General features: G+C 37.5%; 2 protein-coding genes across 7 annotated transcripts; one reads left to right on the top strand and one right to left on the bottom strand.

Moving 5' to 3' along the window:
• Positions 1-1486: 1486 nt before the first annotated feature.
• Positions 1487-8260, bottom strand: THAP5 (THAP domain containing 5). Of its 4 annotated transcripts, none has more exons than XM_008536181.2 (3): positions 7880-8260; positions 4223-4415; positions 1487-3726 (listed from the first exon to the last, which is right to left on the bottom strand). In XM_008536181.2, exons 1-3 carry the CDS (start codon positions 7957-7959, stop codon positions 2827-2829), a joined length of 1173 nt encoding a protein of 390 aa, XP_008534403.1. In that variant the 5' UTR covers positions 7960-8260; the 3' UTR covers positions 1487-2826. The 4 variants fall into 4 exon arrangements, with proteins under 4 accessions (XP_008534403.1, XP_070472391.1, XP_008534417.1 ...); XM_070616290.1 differs by having other exon boundaries at positions 5426-8088; XM_008536195.2 differs by having other exon boundaries at positions 6788-8057.
• DNAJB9 (DnaJ heat shock protein family (Hsp40) member B9) lies at positions 7958-14276 on the top strand. 3 transcript variants are annotated; one of them, XM_008536170.2, is made up of 3 exons: positions 7958-8253; positions 10133-10359; positions 11352-14276. In XM_008536170.2, exons 2-3 carry the CDS (start codon positions 10143-10145, stop codon positions 11801-11803), a joined length of 669 nt encoding a protein of 222 aa, XP_008534392.2. In that variant the 5' UTR covers positions 7958-8253; positions 10133-10142; the 3' UTR covers positions 11804-14276. The 3 variants fall into 3 exon arrangements, with proteins under 3 accessions (XP_008534392.2, XP_008534366.2, XP_008534387.2); XM_008536144.2 differs by having other exon boundaries at positions 8185-8506; positions 11352-12880; XM_008536165.2 differs by having other exon boundaries at positions 8217-8411.
• Positions 14277-18061: the final 3785 nt, after the last annotated feature.

Raw genomic sequence — 18061 nt, forward strand, 5'->3', positions numbered from 1 at the left:
TTGTTTGATGTTTAGAGCAATGTCACATTTTATTTCTATTGATTAAATCTTTCTAAATTTGCCTTACCTAATCTTCCTGACATGAAGGCATAAAGACATACAGCTTTCTTGGACTTATTTCCTTTTTAATTATCGAGGATGGAAAGTAGGAAATAGTCTAGAGTTGGGGCAGCTTTCCATAACAAAAATCAAATAAAAAATGACACGGTAGATAACTGGCAAATTGTACTTTTCCCTGGAAACGTGGAATGTTTTAAAGATTATATGAAGATCTAAATCCTTTCCCTAATCATTCTCAAGGTATCAAGGACATATTTTGTTAAGAAGGTTTCTTGATTTTAAGTGACAAGAACTAAGAAATTCTAACTAGGCGAATTCAAAATATTCATTCATTTGAGTGAACATTACATTGTCAAAGAAACAAAAATGAATTAATGAAAATTCTGCTTTCAAAAAGCTTAGTCTAGTCGATGAGCTAGTCATAGATATTATCATGAGATAAAAAAGTGTAAGGTAACTGCTGATATAGTGTTATAAAACAAAGCCCTATAGGAACAGAGAGCAAACAATTTTGACTGGAAAAAAGGGGTGTAATTCCACCAATGATGAAAGATAATTTTGAGACTGAATTTAGGGAATAAAATAAGCAGACACAAAGACAGGCATCTGTCTGACATCTTTGGGAAATGCTAAGAAGTCCAGTGTGGCTGGAACACGGATGAACAGAATCACAGAGGATCATATACATGATGGTAGGTAACGAGTCTGGCTTTATCCTGTAGGATTAGAGAGTAATTACAGATTTCCGAGCTAGGAAAACTAAGTGGTAGGTAGGTGATATAGTTAGATCTATAGTTTAGCTAAAAAGTTGACAGCAGAGTCAAGGATGATAAGGAAGTGGGAGATTGAAAATACAGGCAAGATTAACTAAGAGGTTCCTAAAATAACCCAAGTAAGAAATAAAGTCGGTCAGAACTCTGAAATATAATTTAGAAGTTTAACTAGGTTTGGCTGAGAACATCCTGAAATGAATATAGAGAAGCCAAGAAAACTTCTTGAATACTTACAATTTATTAAGTTTAAAGAAATACAACTAGCTTAAATTATTCCTGAGTAAACCATAACTTTAAACAAATAGAAAATAACTACAAGGTGTACAGTTAAAAAGTGAGTTGAAACAATACATTTTACAATGACTTATAAAGGCTATTTTCACCTATATTACATATTTTAAATATTAGCAAAATGCAATACGGGAATACTTAAAAATAACATTAACTCTACCAATTATCTGCACATAATTTATGCAAAATATAAAGTTTCTTTCCCCCATGGTTACCCAATAAGGACATCTCTAATCAACTTTTTGTAATTAGCTGACATACATTCATATGCCAATTAATTTCATTAGCCTGAAAAAACTAAGTGAAATATGGCCAAAAATAATCATCATGCATTTACAAAACAATTAGTACACTACTCGCTGTGCAGTCAACTAGTATTTATTGAGCACCTCCTATGTTCCAAGACCAAAATCACATTTGTTACCTTACAGAATTCTCCAAACCATCCTTCAAGATAGGTAATAGTATTTTTTACATGACAGTTGAGAAAACAATCAGACAGAAACTTGTTCAACACCATAAACAGTCACATATCTAATTATGCTGACTGCCAATTCTAAGGGATCATCTATTTTTCACATTTGTGTTGTTATCACTAAGTCTCTGCTTTCACATTTCTTTCTCTTAAATTTGTATAGACATGAGCACTATTTTTATTTATATCACCATTACTTCTCTTTCCTACTTGTTTCCTACTTACTCACCACATATCTATAATTTCTTCCTTATAAAGTTTCATAAAATATACATAAGTGGGAATGTATAATATTATGTATTACTCCATCATTCTGGAATTTAAAAATGACAGCAGCACATATTTTAAAAAGCTATACATATTAAATAGATACCAACTGTGATTTCTAAAATACAATAATATTTATTTTAAAAAATTAACCTCACTGAAGTTTTTGGTTTATAAATATAACCTTAAACATAGGATGTTAAGCTTAAATGACTATGTATTATGATGGTCAGACACATATAAGGTACTAAAATGCATATTCTTTCAAGTTTAAAGTACCTCTCCTAAGAACAAGCTAACAATAGTTCCCTATTTTAGTTCAACTAGAATAAAATTATAAAGGGAATATTTCCTTTATATAACAGACAACTATAGCCAAAAGGTAAAACAAGACAGAATTTAATAAATATTGAGGATAATCCAACAGTTAACAATATTAAATTCTGCCAACATCTGGTATTATATAAGTATGAATTAATCTTATAGAAAATTTGATCTATTAAAAGTATTTTACTAGAAAGGGAAGGAACTATAAAGAAACAGATTATGCTACAGATGTAGTAAGTGCCCTCATTTTATAGATTGGAAACTGAGGCTCAATCTTGACAAGTCAGTCCCCAAGTCACATGCCAATGGTCTACCAAGGACTGACTCCTGAGCCTAACTTCTATTCTGGGCTCTTTTTATTTTACCATGTCTGTGTTCTCTCATTTTATGACTTAATCATATAATTTATTTGCTATATTTTAACTTTAATTTGGAAAATTATCAAGTAATGAAACTTTTTCTCTACAGCCCAACAACCTTCTAGTTTTTCTCAAAATGAGCATTACAAGAACAGGATGCAGTTCATAACATTTCTTACCTTAAGATGAAAACTCTATACAGGAAAAAGTTCACTTTACATATAATTTGGTATGGCTGTAAAAAGCTTATATAAGTCATAGCTTTAAAACCTCTTTATATCATAGTAACTTCATATGTTGTAAAATGGTTTTCTATAATCTTGACGTTTTCTTCAGATAGCCAGTTTTCCTGTTTTAGCTGCCTTATAAGAGTTTCCAAAGACTTCAATCTTCCTAGAGTTTGTTGCTCTTGTAGCTCAAGAAGAGTTATCTTTGAATGTAGCTTAGAGACTTTCTGCCAAAGATGCTCCTTATTTATGTCTTGTCTGCAGTAAGAATGTTCAATTTGTAAAACTTCTGTCTCGTAGTCTACATCCTCATATAAGGGGTCATCAACGTCTATGTCTTCCATATCCACGGTTTCTTTTTGGGCAGGTATAAAAGAATTAATTGTAGGTTTGGAATTTTCTGTGGGTACAAAAATGGCAATAACAGATTCTTTATTTGTGTTTAATTCTTCAACTGTCTGAGTAATTGTGCTGAACAAGAATGGGTTTTCCTGTGCTGACTTAATTTCCACGGAATTATTTGGAAAGCTAGGATTAGCAGGATGATTGGTAGTTATTTCAAGAACTTCTTGGGTTTCCAAAGACTGTTCAATACCTTCTGAATTTGAAGTTGTCAAAGTAATAGTTGTAGCATTTAGATTCTCAAAAGATGTGGGAAAACCACCTATACCTATGTCTTGATTAACTGATGCTTCCAAGGTACACTGTGGTTTTTCAGTATCCTGCTTAACTAGATTAAGAGTTAATAGGTTATTTTGTATACTTTCTGTTTTGGGAACTGACGGCTTCATCAGTAATTTTGCATGTTCAGGGACAACACCTGTGTTAACTGTGTTTTTCTTTGGCTGATTTGATGCAAATGATTCTTCTGACTTGGCTTTTAGGCACACTTCTTTCTCATCTTCCAATTTTTTCTTCTGCGATTTTTTTTTGGAAGAGTCTTTTCCCTAGAAAATAATATTTTCAAATTCTAAAGAAGATGTCCTGACCAGGCTTTTTCTCTTATTAGTTAGCGCTGACTATTTAATTATAACTTTGAGCCAGTATACTGGCCAAGCAAATTTATTCCATTAAAAAAATTTTCTAAACGTATAACAACTCAAATATACTTTAAAGCGTTTTTTAAAAAAGCATTAAGCATATTTAATATATGATCGAAACATTTCAGATCATTCAAAAGACCACTAAAAAAAATCTTAGGTCACTAACATGTTAATAACTTAATAATTTATATATGTTATCTTTTGCTTCTCTTAAGTCATGCTTCACAATTGTTCAAATATTTTAAAAAATTATCATACTTTTAGTAAAAGTAAAAATTACTTTCCCTTTTTTCTGTTTTCCCAGCACTTATCTTTCCCTCTCACTCCTTCCACCTGAGTACCTGTCACCCTGGAATCGCCACCCTGCCCAGCATTATCTCCCCTCCCCCACCTCTAATACCTGATTGTCTTCAGGCAAGGAAAATATCGTTGGAACTGCAGTTTGTTTCAAATACCGAATACCCCATCTGACGTCAAGAGAGTCAGGAGTAAAATGGTCACTACACAGGAACTGGTATTTACTGGGAATCCATGAATCTCGTTTCATATTCTTTAACCATTTTTCAAGCCTTTCTTTGTCATGTAGAGGAAATCTGAAATTAAAAAAGGAAAACTTTGCTATATTTTTACAATTTTGCCAGATTCCAGGCTTGCACATATAGTGCTGTAAAAGCAAGGCAAACAACCCCACCACACGAGAACATCTTCATGACAACTACTACAAATCATCTCTGCAGTACAGAGGCTTAAGAAACAAGATGTGTAGACAGAGCTTTTGTCTGTGAAGAATGGCTTGTAAAACATAATCCAGAGTCCTTTCAAAGCAAACCATATTAGTTCCTATAAAGGATAAAATCTATTCATGTTTTCTACGAATTATATTCTCTTTTTATTTTGTTGTGTAGTTTGCCTAGAACTAGCAGTGAGCTTTGTAAAAACTACAAAGTCCTATTAAATGTATTCATACTAGTACTACAAGTCAAATGGTTCCTTCTCTATAATTCAAGGAAGTATTAAGCTTTAGCCTTTTATATTAACATTTTAAGAATAAGCAGATGTTAACTAAAACAAATGGTTCAGCAGACAATAAAATACTAAATCTTATAAAACTACTAATATTCCATTCTTTTTACCAGAATCAGCCTCAATTCTACCCATATGTAATTTAGTTCAATACTTCTAGACTTCTCTAATCAATGGACTGGGAACTCTAAAATTCAAGTTCTAAAAGAGAATCTGATACAAAAAAAGAACTAAACATTTTGAAAAGAACTTAGATATTTTATAATATAAAACAAATCGAATAGAAAAGAGAGAAAGGCAAGATAGCTCTTTATATGTGTTGTTCCTGTACTGACAAGAACCTGGATTTAGAGCTGGCTCGAATATACTGCAATGTGTTTTACAGGCAAAACTGGACTAACGGCAGAGTCTGACAGAAAACTTTTCTACCAGTCTACATAGGTTTGAGTTAAACTGTATTAAACAACAGTGAGTTAACAGTGATTTACATTTCTTTTGATGATTTTAAAAGAACACAGTCCAAGGCATATACTAGATAATAATTTTCTATTTTTAAAAAATAGTAATAATAGGGGCTGACCCCGTGGCTGAGTGGTTAAGTTCGCGCACTCCGCTGCAGGTGGCCCAGTGTTTCGTTGGTTCGAATCCTGGGCGCGGACATGGCACTGCTCATCAGACCACGCTGAGGCAGCGTCTCACATGCCACAACTAGAAGGACCCACAACGAAGAATATACAACTATGTACCGGGGGGCTTTGGGGAGAAAAAGGAAAAAATAAAAAAAACTTTAAAAAAAAAATAGTAATAATGTAACAAGGTTTCTCATACAAAAAGCAGCTGTTATACAGTCCTTCCCATCCCAACAAGCTATGCTTTGTAGCAGCATGACTTTTTTCCCCTAAATTTGATAACTTTATAAGATGCTAGGGGAAAAGTCTGGGGACTTTGTAGGAAATAATTTTTAACTCTGACATCCTTACATGAAAAAATCAGATGATTTACCTTAGGAAGTTCTTACTGTAGATACAATATTCAGACATGGTTTGAAATTTTTTTAACCTTGCACATATCCATAATTTAGGCTATAATCACGATAAGCATAACCAGAAACAGCATTTAAAGGCAAAAAGAATTTTCTTTTCAGAGGACCAAAATTCTGCTAGCCATAATTAAGTCCTTACATTTTCTGGTTACATCTAAAATGAGAATATGCCTTTTATAATAATGTATTTTTTATGTAATTTCATGTATAAAAATACTGTTTGCAAATTATTTCTATTGTACCTATATGCTAAATTATGAAACAATTTTAAAAAATACACTTTGTGAATATCTTTATTAGTAACTGGATTGCAATGCTTTCTCAACAGGTAAACCTCTAAGATCTCCTGGAATATGTTTCCAGAACAAATTAATATCTTTATACTGGTTCAATTTATTTGACTGGTAATTTTGTTTCACTGTCTTATTAATTCCCAAAAGAGCATAAAATACTAACAGTATAAACTGGACACTATATGTATATATAACTGAATTTCCCAATTTATATAAATTTATACTACAGCTTCTATAGTGTAAGCATGAACAAATTCAATTCTTCAAGTTTAGTGCTATTAGGGAAATGAAACTAATTCAATTTTTATTTTGTGGATTACCCATGGAATTTAAAAAACTCTACTTTCAGTTAATTCACATTCTGAGAAAAAACATCTTTATAATTGACTTCCTCTGGCAATATTTTTGCCTCCTTAAAAATAGTAACTATGCGGTCCATAGATAAAGATTAATTTAAAGAATTTTTAGTCTGGGGGTTGTACCCCCCAAATGCAAGGCCAAATAAATTTGGGAAATATGGGGCTAAATCAAGTTCAACACGATCCTTTGCCACAAACTTTCTGAGAGCCAGAGCCATTAACATACTAGCATTCTTCCATTAACTGACCATGGACTGCATTCTCCAGCCTGCCCAGCAAAAACACCTCTCTTTGCATCTTGTGGAAGAGCTTCAAGGGAGACAATCCTGGAATATTGCCAAGGAGTGTGAATTCTTTGAGGTTATCAGTTTTTTCCCCGTTACTTAAGATAGTGAAAAGGAGATGAATCATTAGTGAATGCAGACCTTCAGGTCCAAAGTAAAATAGGCTTCATAAAACAACTGGTGAAAATCCGAAGAAAGTAAGACAACTGGTGTAGAGTTAAATTAATTATTTTTAAATACAAGAAAAAAAGGAAATATGTAGTCTACGTTTATTTTCATATATACTAAGTATGTACTGAATGCCAGGCGCTGTTTCACCTCTTTACACACTGTGAATTAGGTACTATGAATATCTCCAAGTCATAGATGAGCGATCTTAGACACAGTTTCAATAATTTGCAGAAGGTCATTCAACTACAAAGTAGTGGAGCCAGGATATGAACCTACTAAGTCCGGCCTTGGAGCTTGGACTCTTAATTATTACATAACACTACTTCCCTGCTCTGAATAAAATGAGTACTTCTGGCGTCTCTCGGAAATATTTCGTGGCACTAGTAATTCGGATTAACATGCTGTTCTGTGTAGGAATGAAAAGGGTACAGAACCCTGAACAGCATATAGGTTCTAATTCTGCCTCTGCGACAAAACTTTCAAGGTCAGCGACCTACAGAATTTGTGAAAGGCATTTCTTTCGGAGAAAATGGGATAAGAGCTATGCGACCTAACTCACAGGGTGCACCTTCCCACTCGGCAGGTCTGCTGTGTACCTAAGCGCTGGTTAACGTCGTTCAACGAAACGAGGTCAGGTGAGGTGTGCAAACGCTCTAGTTCACAGCCCAACAGGCCCTGACGCCTCGCCATCAGGCCAGCGTCCTTGCTCAGCTAGGACATTTCCAGGTAAACTGAGCTGAGCCCTCACGCCTTCCTCCCGTGCAGGGACCGACCCCATCCGGACACATTATAGAGCAGATCGCAGATACCCCAAATCCCGGGCCAAACGCCACCGGGCTGCGGCCCAAAGGCAAGGCTGACCCTTCTGCTCCAGGGACAACTTACGGGTAAAAACTTAACTTCCGGTCTTTATTGTTTCGCCCCCGGCGGTTCTTACAGCAAATCGCTGCGCAATAGCGAGGCATCGCTCCCCGGCGGCCTCAGGCGACCCAGGCCAGCAAGGGGCGCAAACGGGCCCTCCTCGCAGAGGCGGGGCCGCAGGTGCACGCCGCCGAGCCACTGCGCCTGCGCTGGGATGGGCCAAAAGGAAAGACGCCGCAACCGTCGACTCACTTCCGCTTCTGCGGCCTTCAGTTCCGCCCCTTCAGGGGTTGGAGCCGGAAGTGACGCACAGGTTGAGCCGCAACAACAGTTTTCCACGTGCGCGTAGGGCGCCAGGGTCACGTGGGCAGGCGGGAGCCAATTGGGAAGCGCTTCGTGTAGGTCTTCTCCTGAGGTGGCGGCGCCCGCAACGGTCGCTCGCCAGTGGGGAGCGGGCTGAGAGGGGAGGCGGCGGTGGTGGCGGCAAGAGGACGCGAGGTTGCTGTATAAACGGCAGCGGGGCGCGCGCCGGCTCCCGGAGGCCGCGGAGGCCGGGGTGAGGGGCCAGGCCCGAGGCGCTGTGCGGAGCCCGTCGTCAGCCTCGCCGGCGCCTCGGCTCTGTGGAGAAGCAGCCGCCGCCGAAGGGCGCGGGTGAGGGACTAGGCCGAGCTCGCGGTGATGGGGTTTGGAACGTCCCCAGGCCGGGGCCTGTCTGTGGGCTGCCTTGGCTTCGGGGTCCGCCGCGGTCGCCGCAAGGGCTTTGGGCGGCCTGGTGTTGGTGGGGAAGGGAGGAAGGAGGAGATGGCCGCGCACAGAAGAATGCTTTGTGTTTGGGTTGTCCCGCTGGCCTCCTAGGCCGTCGGACAGCTCCTCCCGGGCCGGCCCCGGGGCCGTGGACAGCCCAGACGGCGGCGCCTGGACCGACGGGACGGATGCCGGTGGCCTTTGGGCGTAGGCTGGATGGTCCAGCCCAACCGGCCACCGGCCGCGGGGAGGAGGGCCGGTCCTGGGAAGGAGGAGAAGTCAGTATAATGCAAAAGTCAGTCTACTAAAAAGGTGTCAGATATTCAACGCGAAACTGCAATAACGTTTCTTAAACCAGCAAGGTGCCCCTCTGATAGTTTTAGCCCCTCCTCGACTAGGGAACATCCTGCTGCCCTGCGGCGTCCCCAGGACGCGCTTGCTTGTGTTCTTTAAACCCGGAGGTTGTACTTGATCCTTGGGACCCGTGACTATGAGTAACTCGCTGGAAAGAAGAAATCCACCTGTTAATTACGTTCCGGGAGGCCCCAGGAGAGGAAGGCAGGCAGTTTCCACAAACCCTAGTGCCTTTCGTCAGCCTTGTTATGTCATCATAGGTTATTAAGGACTCTTGTGGTACAGTGTTCATAAAACAGCATCACTTTTTGAATCCCGAGTCATTGTATCGATACCATCAAGAATTCTAAGTTGAATTCTAAGTTAAAACTTCTTTAAGGTTAGAGAAATGTTTTAATGACCACTGAGAAGTTTGAAAATAAGAATTGAACGTATCTAAAGTACAAACTATGGAAGTTCTTTTTTCTGGCAGCCTTAGCAGAAATCTTAAATTCGATTAATTATGAGTTTTTAACAAAACTTATTTAGCTTTTTTGTTAAATATTTGGGATCTTAGAGTTAAAAAAAAGACTGCATTTTATTGGGTAGCGTTGTCAGTATGATTGTGAGTTGAGATTCTCCATTTTCAATCCTTGGCTCACCTTGCTGAAATCAAAGTTGAAGTCGGTGCTTTCTTAGGGAGGGAAAATTACTGCTAATTCAGATTTACTGGGCTGTTTACCTAGGTAATGTACTTTTTTTTTCTCTGAAGTTCCTTTTTTTTAATCCCCCTTAGAATATGGATTCCTGAAAGAAAGATTGAGACCCTTTAAAATATTTGGATTTCAACCCTTTTTTTACCATGCTTTCATATGTTGAGTCTTAAATATTAGCTGGTAAAAATCAGTTATTGGACATTTTTGTGTCTTCTCTGTGTAAGGCCAAAGTATTAGTGGAACGGCAAAGGCGAGAAAGATTTTCCTCAGTTTGGTTGGATTATATTTGCTCTCAAGAAGGATACAAGGGATTTATAAGTAATAAAGTCTAGATAAATGAAATAACGTGGGAAAAGGTACAAGATACTATATGCTTAACATTTTGATACTGCGTTAAGTATACCTTGTTTCCTAAAACTTCATTGGTTTTGTTTCTTTTTAAAAGAAAAATCTTAAGATAAATTTTTTTTCTTTTCTTTTTCAGGATATTAGAAATGGCTACTCCCCAGTCAGTTTTTGTCTTTGCAATTTGCATTTTAATGATAACGGAATTAATCTTGGCCTCAAAAAGTTACTATGATATCTTAGGTGTGCCAAAATCGGCTTCAGAGCGCCAAATCAAGAAGGCCTTTCACAAGTTGGCCATGAAGTACCATCCTGACAAAAATAAGAGCCCCGATGCTGAAGCAAAATTCCAAGAGATTGCAGAAGGTAAGTAAATGACTCTCTGAGGTCTCACAGGTTTGCACTAGGAAGGGAGAATGATAGCTAAGGAGTGTGGATGTATTTGAAGGTTTGTGGAGATGAGAGGGGCAGTGGGATCTATGTTTAAATATAGTGAGATTCTCGAGACTATTTTCTTATAACAGATACTTTGATTCCTGGATGGGTGAATGGTAGTATATATTTTTATTGTCATACAGATCTAAAAATATTGAAAATATATTATTTCATTCTTTTGTTGTTTATAAAATCACTTATTGTTTCTGTGTCAGAAGGAATTTTAGGTCCCCCAAACTGATAACTAACTTATGAAACGTAGTTTTTACTAAGTATGGAAATTAAATATAAAAATATTAAGTATAAAAAAATTTAAATAGACTCTAAAATGCCTTGTTTTTTTTTTTCCTTCTTTACTTGGTCTACATTTCAAAGCTACGTTTGTTGTCTTTAAACGAAAAGTATGAAACAAATTTTGACTTAAGACTAATTCTGAAACAAATTGCACCTCGTAAACATTCAGTAATTAATGGTGGGTAGAGGTAACTGGGTAGGGAGTTGGAGTTAAACATTTACTTCAACTAGTAAGGAAGTGCACAATTTGAATTCTTCTTAATTGGTTATATTTGACCATTGTATAATACAAGTAATGTTTTTACACAAATAATATGAAGAATAACGCTATGTAACTGTTGCCCACAAGTTTATTTGTAGTAATGGTATTATTCATGTAACAGATATTTATTGGTGTTTAACAGAGGCAGGCATTGTGCTAACTGCTGATAGTATGCAGTGAACAAGACAAAGTCCCTGCCTTTTGTAACTTTCATTTTAACTTTATTCTTATGTTTGCAGTGTTTTAGTTTTACTTGTGATGTGAAATCCTTCCCTAAAATAGAGAGTTGAATTCACTTATTTGAAGATGTTTGAATGTATGTAATTTTGATTACTTTTAGTTACTAAAGTATTTTTGTTTCTTTCAGCATATGAAACACTCTCAGATGCTAATAGGCGAAAAGAGTATGATACACTTGGACACAGTGCTTTTACTAATGGTAAAGCACAAAGAAGTAGTGGAAGTCCTTTTGAGCAGTCATTTAACTTCAATTTTGATGACTTATTTAAAGACTTTGGTTTTTTTGGTCAAAACCAAAACACTCGGTCTAAGAAGCATTTTGAAAATCACTTCCAGACACGCCAGGATGGTTCCAGTAGACAAAGGCATCATTTCCAGGAGTTTTCTTTTGGAGGTGGACTGTTTGATGACATGTTTGAAGATATGGAGAAAATGTTTTCTTTTAGTGGTTTTGATACCACCAATCAGCACACAGTACAGACTGAAAATAGATTCCATAGCTCTAGTAAGCACTGCAGAACTGTCACTCAACGAAGAGGAAATATGGTTACCACATACACTGACTGTTCAGGACAGTAGTTTATTCTTTTTTCTGTTCTCACTAAACCCAACTAGTTGACTCTTCTTCAATATCTTTGATGCAAAACAATTTTCTGTGAACAATTTTGACAGTGCATGATTTCACTTAACTTGATATAGCTATTAAATATATTTAAATTGTTTTTGAAAAATTCAACATTCACTTAGTAGAGAAATAGCTAATTATTAATTTCCCTAGTTAGGAAGGGTTCTTTAAAAGAAGATATTATAATTCTCCCCGGTCTTTTTTTCTCTACTTGCCCTTGGTCTTATTAATGTGGCCAGTTTTATTACCAAGAAAAGATTGAATTTGCCTGATACATATTTAAAGGTTAAACTTTATTGTAGATTTCAATTGTATTGAACTTGAATGATTTTTGCAGTGAACCTTTGCTAATTTAAAATTGCATGCTCTGTAGCATCTCTAACTTGGGTTGCTAAATGTACATGAAACTGTATAATTGAGTCATTCAGCAAAAGATAGCAGTATCTTGGTTAGTTTCCACTGAAAGCTTCAGGTTAATTTCCACTGAAAGCTTCAGAAAGTCATGGTTTAATATTTACCACAGAACCGTGCCTTTCTACAGTAGAATTGGAGTAAAGGAAATAATGGTATTGCTTATAGTCATTAGGCTGAAAGTTGAAAACTTAATGAAATATTGCCAAGAGATGGTTACGTGTTTGGTCCCTGACTAGTGATTTTGTAGTGTTGAAATCATAGCTACTTTACACATCTTTTCTTATTTCTTAGTTGTTGGCACTCTAGGTCTTAATATGGATTTATGTATTTTTGTGTGTGTGTGGTTCCTCTTCTTTGCACTCATCTTTATCTAGAGATTGACTAATACCTCATTCTGTTTGTAAAAACAGCCAGTAATTTCTGTGCAACCTTATTATGTGCAATATTTTTAAATCCTAAGAAATGTGTGCTTTTGTTTTCAGATAGACTTATTTCTTTAGTTCTGCACTTTTCCATGTTTTACTCCATATGAGTATTAATCCTATGGATACACATTCAAACTAGTAAATATCTCATACAACATTGTGTGTGAGAGAAATATAATATTTACAATATGACGTTCTCTGTTGTTATTTGTTGTTAAAAGTTTATTCTACAATTCTGGAGGTAAGGAGGTGCATAAGCACTGGGGCTGCTTATGCTGCTCAGAGACCATATTCCAGAAGTTACTTTTGACTTACCTGAAAACCCTGATGGGAACTTATTTCCGTTTGGTAATTTCTCTTGCTTTCTTATTTGTCCTTCCCTCACAAATTTTGGTAGCTTGAAGATTTTGTTAATTATAATTTTGGTGTATTTGCTTGCTAGGAGCAAATATTCTTGCCACTGGTTCTTTCCTCTTTAGACCTGGTTGGGAGAAAGGAGAGACTTTGCGTATAACTATATTTGTTAATAATCGTCTTTAATTTGAACACTGTGAGGAAAGTGAATTTATCCTGTTATATTTATATTCCGTAATTATTTCCTGTAATTTATACCTGCTACTTTTGTTTGATAATTAGAAAATAGCTGTACTTTGAATTTTGGTCTGAGGACTCTATGTAACTTAGCAAATAGAACAAATGAAGCCAAAAAAAAAAGTTCCATTTTCCATTTTCAAATTAGGATTAACTTTAAAGATTATTTTTATATTGTTGGCATTTAGTCATTTTTCTCCAGGGCCTGATTATCTTCCTTGTTTTTCCCATTCTGAATGTTTATTTGAAACCCCTCTTTTTTTCTTTAACCTCCCTTTTTGGCTCTTTGGCATAAGTTTTGCAAGGAAAAACAGACCCTGAATCACACTTAAGATACAAAATATCGAGAAAGATACTTAGGTAATGTACAGATATGTGTGTGTTCTGTGAGTAGTTTGATATATGAGCAACTAGAAATTAGACCAGTAATCAACATTAAAGTTTCCTCAATAACTTAATTTTTTTCTTCTTTATAGTCTGTACAGATTGAATGTACAAAGATAGAAAATGGAAAATTTCTTAAGAAATGACCAGGACAATAGCTTAATCTACACTGCCTACACAAATCAACACAACGTGAAATATATTAGTTTTTTTTTCCTTCTGGGTAAAACAGTAATATTCATAACATGACTTTTAATCTTTTTCTTGAACTGATTTCTGTAATTCTTCAAGTTTTCTGGGTTGAATATGTATTGAATTGGATGCTATAGGGCCTGTAGGGCATGTAGAAGTCATGGGAGTGTTCATGCTCTAGAATTGGCATAGTTAACTGCTGATCTGACGGCTGATTATAGACAGTTTTTGTGCTATGAGTTTCAGGTCCAGTTCTGAGATTAGTTCCATTCAGGTTGCCCAAGGCCAATTAAGGATTTGTACACTCCTGAGGTAGTTACTTTAATTTTTTGAGGTGAAATTTTGTTTGGCAATTAAAAGAACACACTAGGGGAAAATGAGAACGTTGCCACATAGAATAAAGAAGAAATTGGTACTAGCAGTAAGTCTCTGAAGTTTTTATATTCATGTTAATGCTGGCACCTTCAGTTCCACGTGACAGGTTGAATATAATCAGTCATGATTGCTTTCCCTCTTGGTCTCAATGACAGAAAATATAAGAATGAAATCATAGAAGTGCTGGAAAACAACAGAAGTGTTGAGACATTCTGGGAAGGTATAAAGCAGAAGTAACTGGATTGAGACAGAAATCAGAACCACAGCCAAGTTGTCCTGAGAAGCTTTAAGGCTCAGATTGGGTGGTGGGTCAGAGTGGGAGAAGGGGGAGCATGCAGAAGGAATGGACCAGAGTTTGATCATGTGAATTCACTGAAGAACTGCAGTGGGAACCCCTGCCCTTTCCTCTACCCTCCAGATAAACTTGTTGACAGCTTTTTTTCCTTCAGGGGAAGGACTAAGAGTAACTTCAAAGAAAGATTATCTCTGGGGAGGCTCCTCAGGGTTTTGGGATGCCATAGAAAGGTAGAGCTGAGGTAAAGTGAATTCTCACTTGAGGATGGAGAGGAAGCTGGTGAGTAGTGGCCGCACTCCACTCCCAGAGTAAAGCCTCCTTACTTTGGCATGTATAGGGAACAGTGGCTTCTGCATGCCCACCACGGACCTGCGGTGACTGCTGGATGACATGCCCTGACCACTTGCAGAGAACCATAGCTCCTATCCAAAAAGGAGATCTAATGCAGGTACATACAACTGCTGAGGAAACTCTATCAGCTATGTGTGGAATTTGATGTAGTCCTTCATAAACATACAGATGTCCAAGAAATGTCAGACATTTAAGGAAAACCAACAACAGGGAAGAGAAACTCCAACATCCAACCCTGGCAGAAAGAAATGTAATTCAGGGACTATAAGATAATTTAAAATTTTAGTATTATCGGCCTCGATAGAATATTACATAAATAAATCAAGCATAGGTCCATGTCTTGCCTAACTTGCTTACTGCAAGGTTTCCTTCTCTGTGATGATGGTGTCAGACAGGATAGGTGAAGCAATATGAGTCTACATTTAGTGTACGTTTACATCAACTACAACCTAAGTCAGTGGAAGATACAGCAGATGTGCAATGCATATGTTCCCAACGTGCAGACCTTATTTTGACTCTCTCCTACAAAATTCAGATTCTTGCTCTTATCTCAACTTTGCTGCTCTAACTCCTCCCCAGCTTTTCTTCAGACCTTGCCCTGTGGTGGAACTGCCTAGTGAAGGAGAGCAATATTTGCCACCCCAAAATATGCTTCTTTGGCATGAGGATTATTTTAGTCTGATTATTGTTTTTTTTTTTTAAAACTGCAGACGGGAGAAGCTCTGACAATGAAATAAATGTTAACCTTTTTTAAGAGACATTTACATTTATAAGGCATATCTCCATTTGTAAGGGTGTCTCCCTCTCTGTACAAGGAAAGTGAGGATGACTAAATCTAACAAACTCTTATCAATGCAGAAAGCCTGGACTTGAATCTGCATTACAACCTTACAACCTTACCCTTGTTCACTGTGCTTTGCCTGGAAACCTCTCATAACTTCTTTCCCACCTCCCAACATCCTATATTGTCTTTGACTGGAGATGGTATTTAAGGTGATGGCTTGGGTCATTTCTGAGAGTTACTCAGTTCTCCTGGGTGTATCATGTATACAAGAGGTATACATGTTATTAAACGTCTGTGTATTTCTTCTGTTAATCTGTGTTTTATTTCAAGGGAGGTCTCAGTGAAGAATCTAGAAGGAAAGAGGGAAAATTATTTTCACTTCCCTACACTAGATAATTTGTTGTGCTGCCCTATTTATTGTTATTCATTATAATACATCATAAGGGGTGCAGGTGCTTGCATTCCCATGGAAGGAAACAGGCAATATCTGTAATAAGTGAATTACTATGTAAGGTGATAAACTACAGAAAAAATGTCCCACAGGGGAAGAATATTGGGAGGGCAGGCAGGTCAAGGGTGTGTTGAGATTTTCAACAGCATGGTCAGTGTAGGCCTCATTGAGAAGGTGAATCTGCACAGACTTGAGTTATTTATATGGAAGATGGAAGGATGTGTGACAAGTTCTAGGAACAGCAAAGGAGACACTGTAGCTGGAGTCCCGTGAGTAAGGGAGACTAGTTGGAGATGAGTTCATAAAGATAATGGGGGTTAAGGGCAGATCATTTAGGGCTTTCTCAGCTTTTGTCAAAGATATGGCATTGGAATGTGATGTGATAGCTGAATTTTGAGCAAATAAATGACTTCATCTTCTGTATGTTTCAAAAGGATCACTCTAGCTGCTGTGTTGTTAGTAGACTATAGAGGGGCAGTTGTGGAATAGGGAGACCAGTTAGAAGGCTGTTTCAGTATTCCAGGATGAGAGATGGGTGCAGCTAGAGCACTGCACCGGTGGTAGCAGTGGAGTTGGTGGGAAGTGGTTGGATTCCAGACGTATTCTGCAAATAGAGTCAGCAGGATTTGCTTATGGATGGATGTAGACATGAAAGACAGAGGGGAAAAGGATGTTTCTAAACTTTGTGTTTAGGGAACCAGAAAGATAGTTGCCAATTAATTATGGCATCAGCCTTTGGGGAGACATCAGCTTTATTCCGTGAGATCGATCTTCAGGAAGAACGGGATGTGTGCCCTCAAATCTGTCTCCCTGATTTAGGATTTGGGGTGAAATTTAAGAGGTTAGGGCCAATAGGCTGGCGCGTGGAAATGCTGGTGGGATAGGTTTTGCTTAGCGGGCTTTGAGTATTTATGCTAAGTTTTTAAACATTTATGACAGGGTTCTAAACATTTATGATAGGATTTCAAAGATTTTTGATGAGGTGGGGAGGGAATATTAAAACCAGAGCTTCCTGAATGAGGGACTCCTCACTTCTGGTAAGAGTCAGGCTTTCAAGTTCGTGTGTGTCCCAGTCCTTGGGTTCCATGGGAAGGAGGATCTTTGGTTCCATGGTCATTTCAGGTTAAGATTTCTGTTTTTGTGCGTGCTCTGGTTGCATGACTTGCGGGTTTTCTGAATGGCAGTTCTTAATCACTCTGTTAAGAGATGGGATCAGTTGAACTGGGGCCTGTGGTTACAATACCAACTTTGAGATGATGTTTCATGGGTGGCGATATGTCTGGAATTTGGAGAAGGAGCTGAGCTGGAAATGTATATTTTGGAATTCTCAAAATGTAGGTGATATGTTAATTCTTAAGATTAAATGAAGTCACCAAGGGAATATTTATAGATATAGAAACTGATCCCTCAGCTGCTCTAAAATTAAAAGTATAAGGAGAAAATGAGGAACCTATAAAGGTATCTGAGAAGAAGTAGCCAATGAGTTAGGAGTTTTGTGTCTTGGGAGAAAGGGAAAAGAAGGTATATCAAGTAGTAGAAAGTGATCAACTTTGTGAAATGCTGCCACTAAGTCCAGTAAGATGATGCCTGAGAACTGACCATTGTTTTTTTTTAGCATTATAGAGATCAGAAATGACCTTGACAGGATTAAAGCTGAGTACCTGAGGGTTACTGTAAATATTCAATAAGATTTTCTTTCCACCTTGTTATGAAAAGAAATTAATCTTGTCAGTTTGCTGTTTTCCTTTTTAACCTGAGGGGTGACTCAAGGGTCACAAGGATTTATGAGCTTCTGTTATAGAAGAAAGAGAATGCCTTCCGGGATCATCACATAACCATCCCTGAGCTCCCGTGGATGTCCAGAAGTCAGATTGCCCAGGGGTTTATCCCGAGTGAAAGAAACAGGATTATCCTTTTGTTTTTCCAAAACTCCTGCCATACCCCTTAGCA

This window comes from Equus przewalskii, chromosome 4, assembly GCF_037783145.1.
Source record: "Equus przewalskii isolate Varuska chromosome 4, EquPr2, whole genome shotgun sequence".
NCBI lineage: Eukaryota > Metazoa > Chordata > Mammalia > Perissodactyla > Equidae > Equus > Equus przewalskii.

Coding starts and splice junctions, on each gene's coding strand:
- THAP5 (XM_008536181.2), bottom strand. CDS start 7,959: ATGCCTCGCTATTGCGCAGCGATTTGCTGTAAGAACCGCCGGGGGCGA. Junction 4,416..7,879: donor CGGAAGTTAAGTTTTTACCC/GTAAGTTGTCCC, acceptor TTTTAATTTCAG/ATTTCCTCTACATGACAAAG. Junction 3,727..4,222: donor CCTTGCCTGAAGACAATCAG/GTATTAGAGGTG, acceptor ATTATTTTCTAG/GGAAAAGACTCTTCCAAAAA.
- DNAJB9 (XM_008536170.2), top strand. CDS start 10,143: ATGGCTACTCCCCAGTCAGTTTTTGTCTTTGCAATTTGCATTTTAATG. Junction 10,360..11,351: donor ATTCCAAGAGATTGCAGAAG/GTAAGTAAATGA, acceptor TGTTTCTTTCAG/CATATGAAACACTCTCAGAT.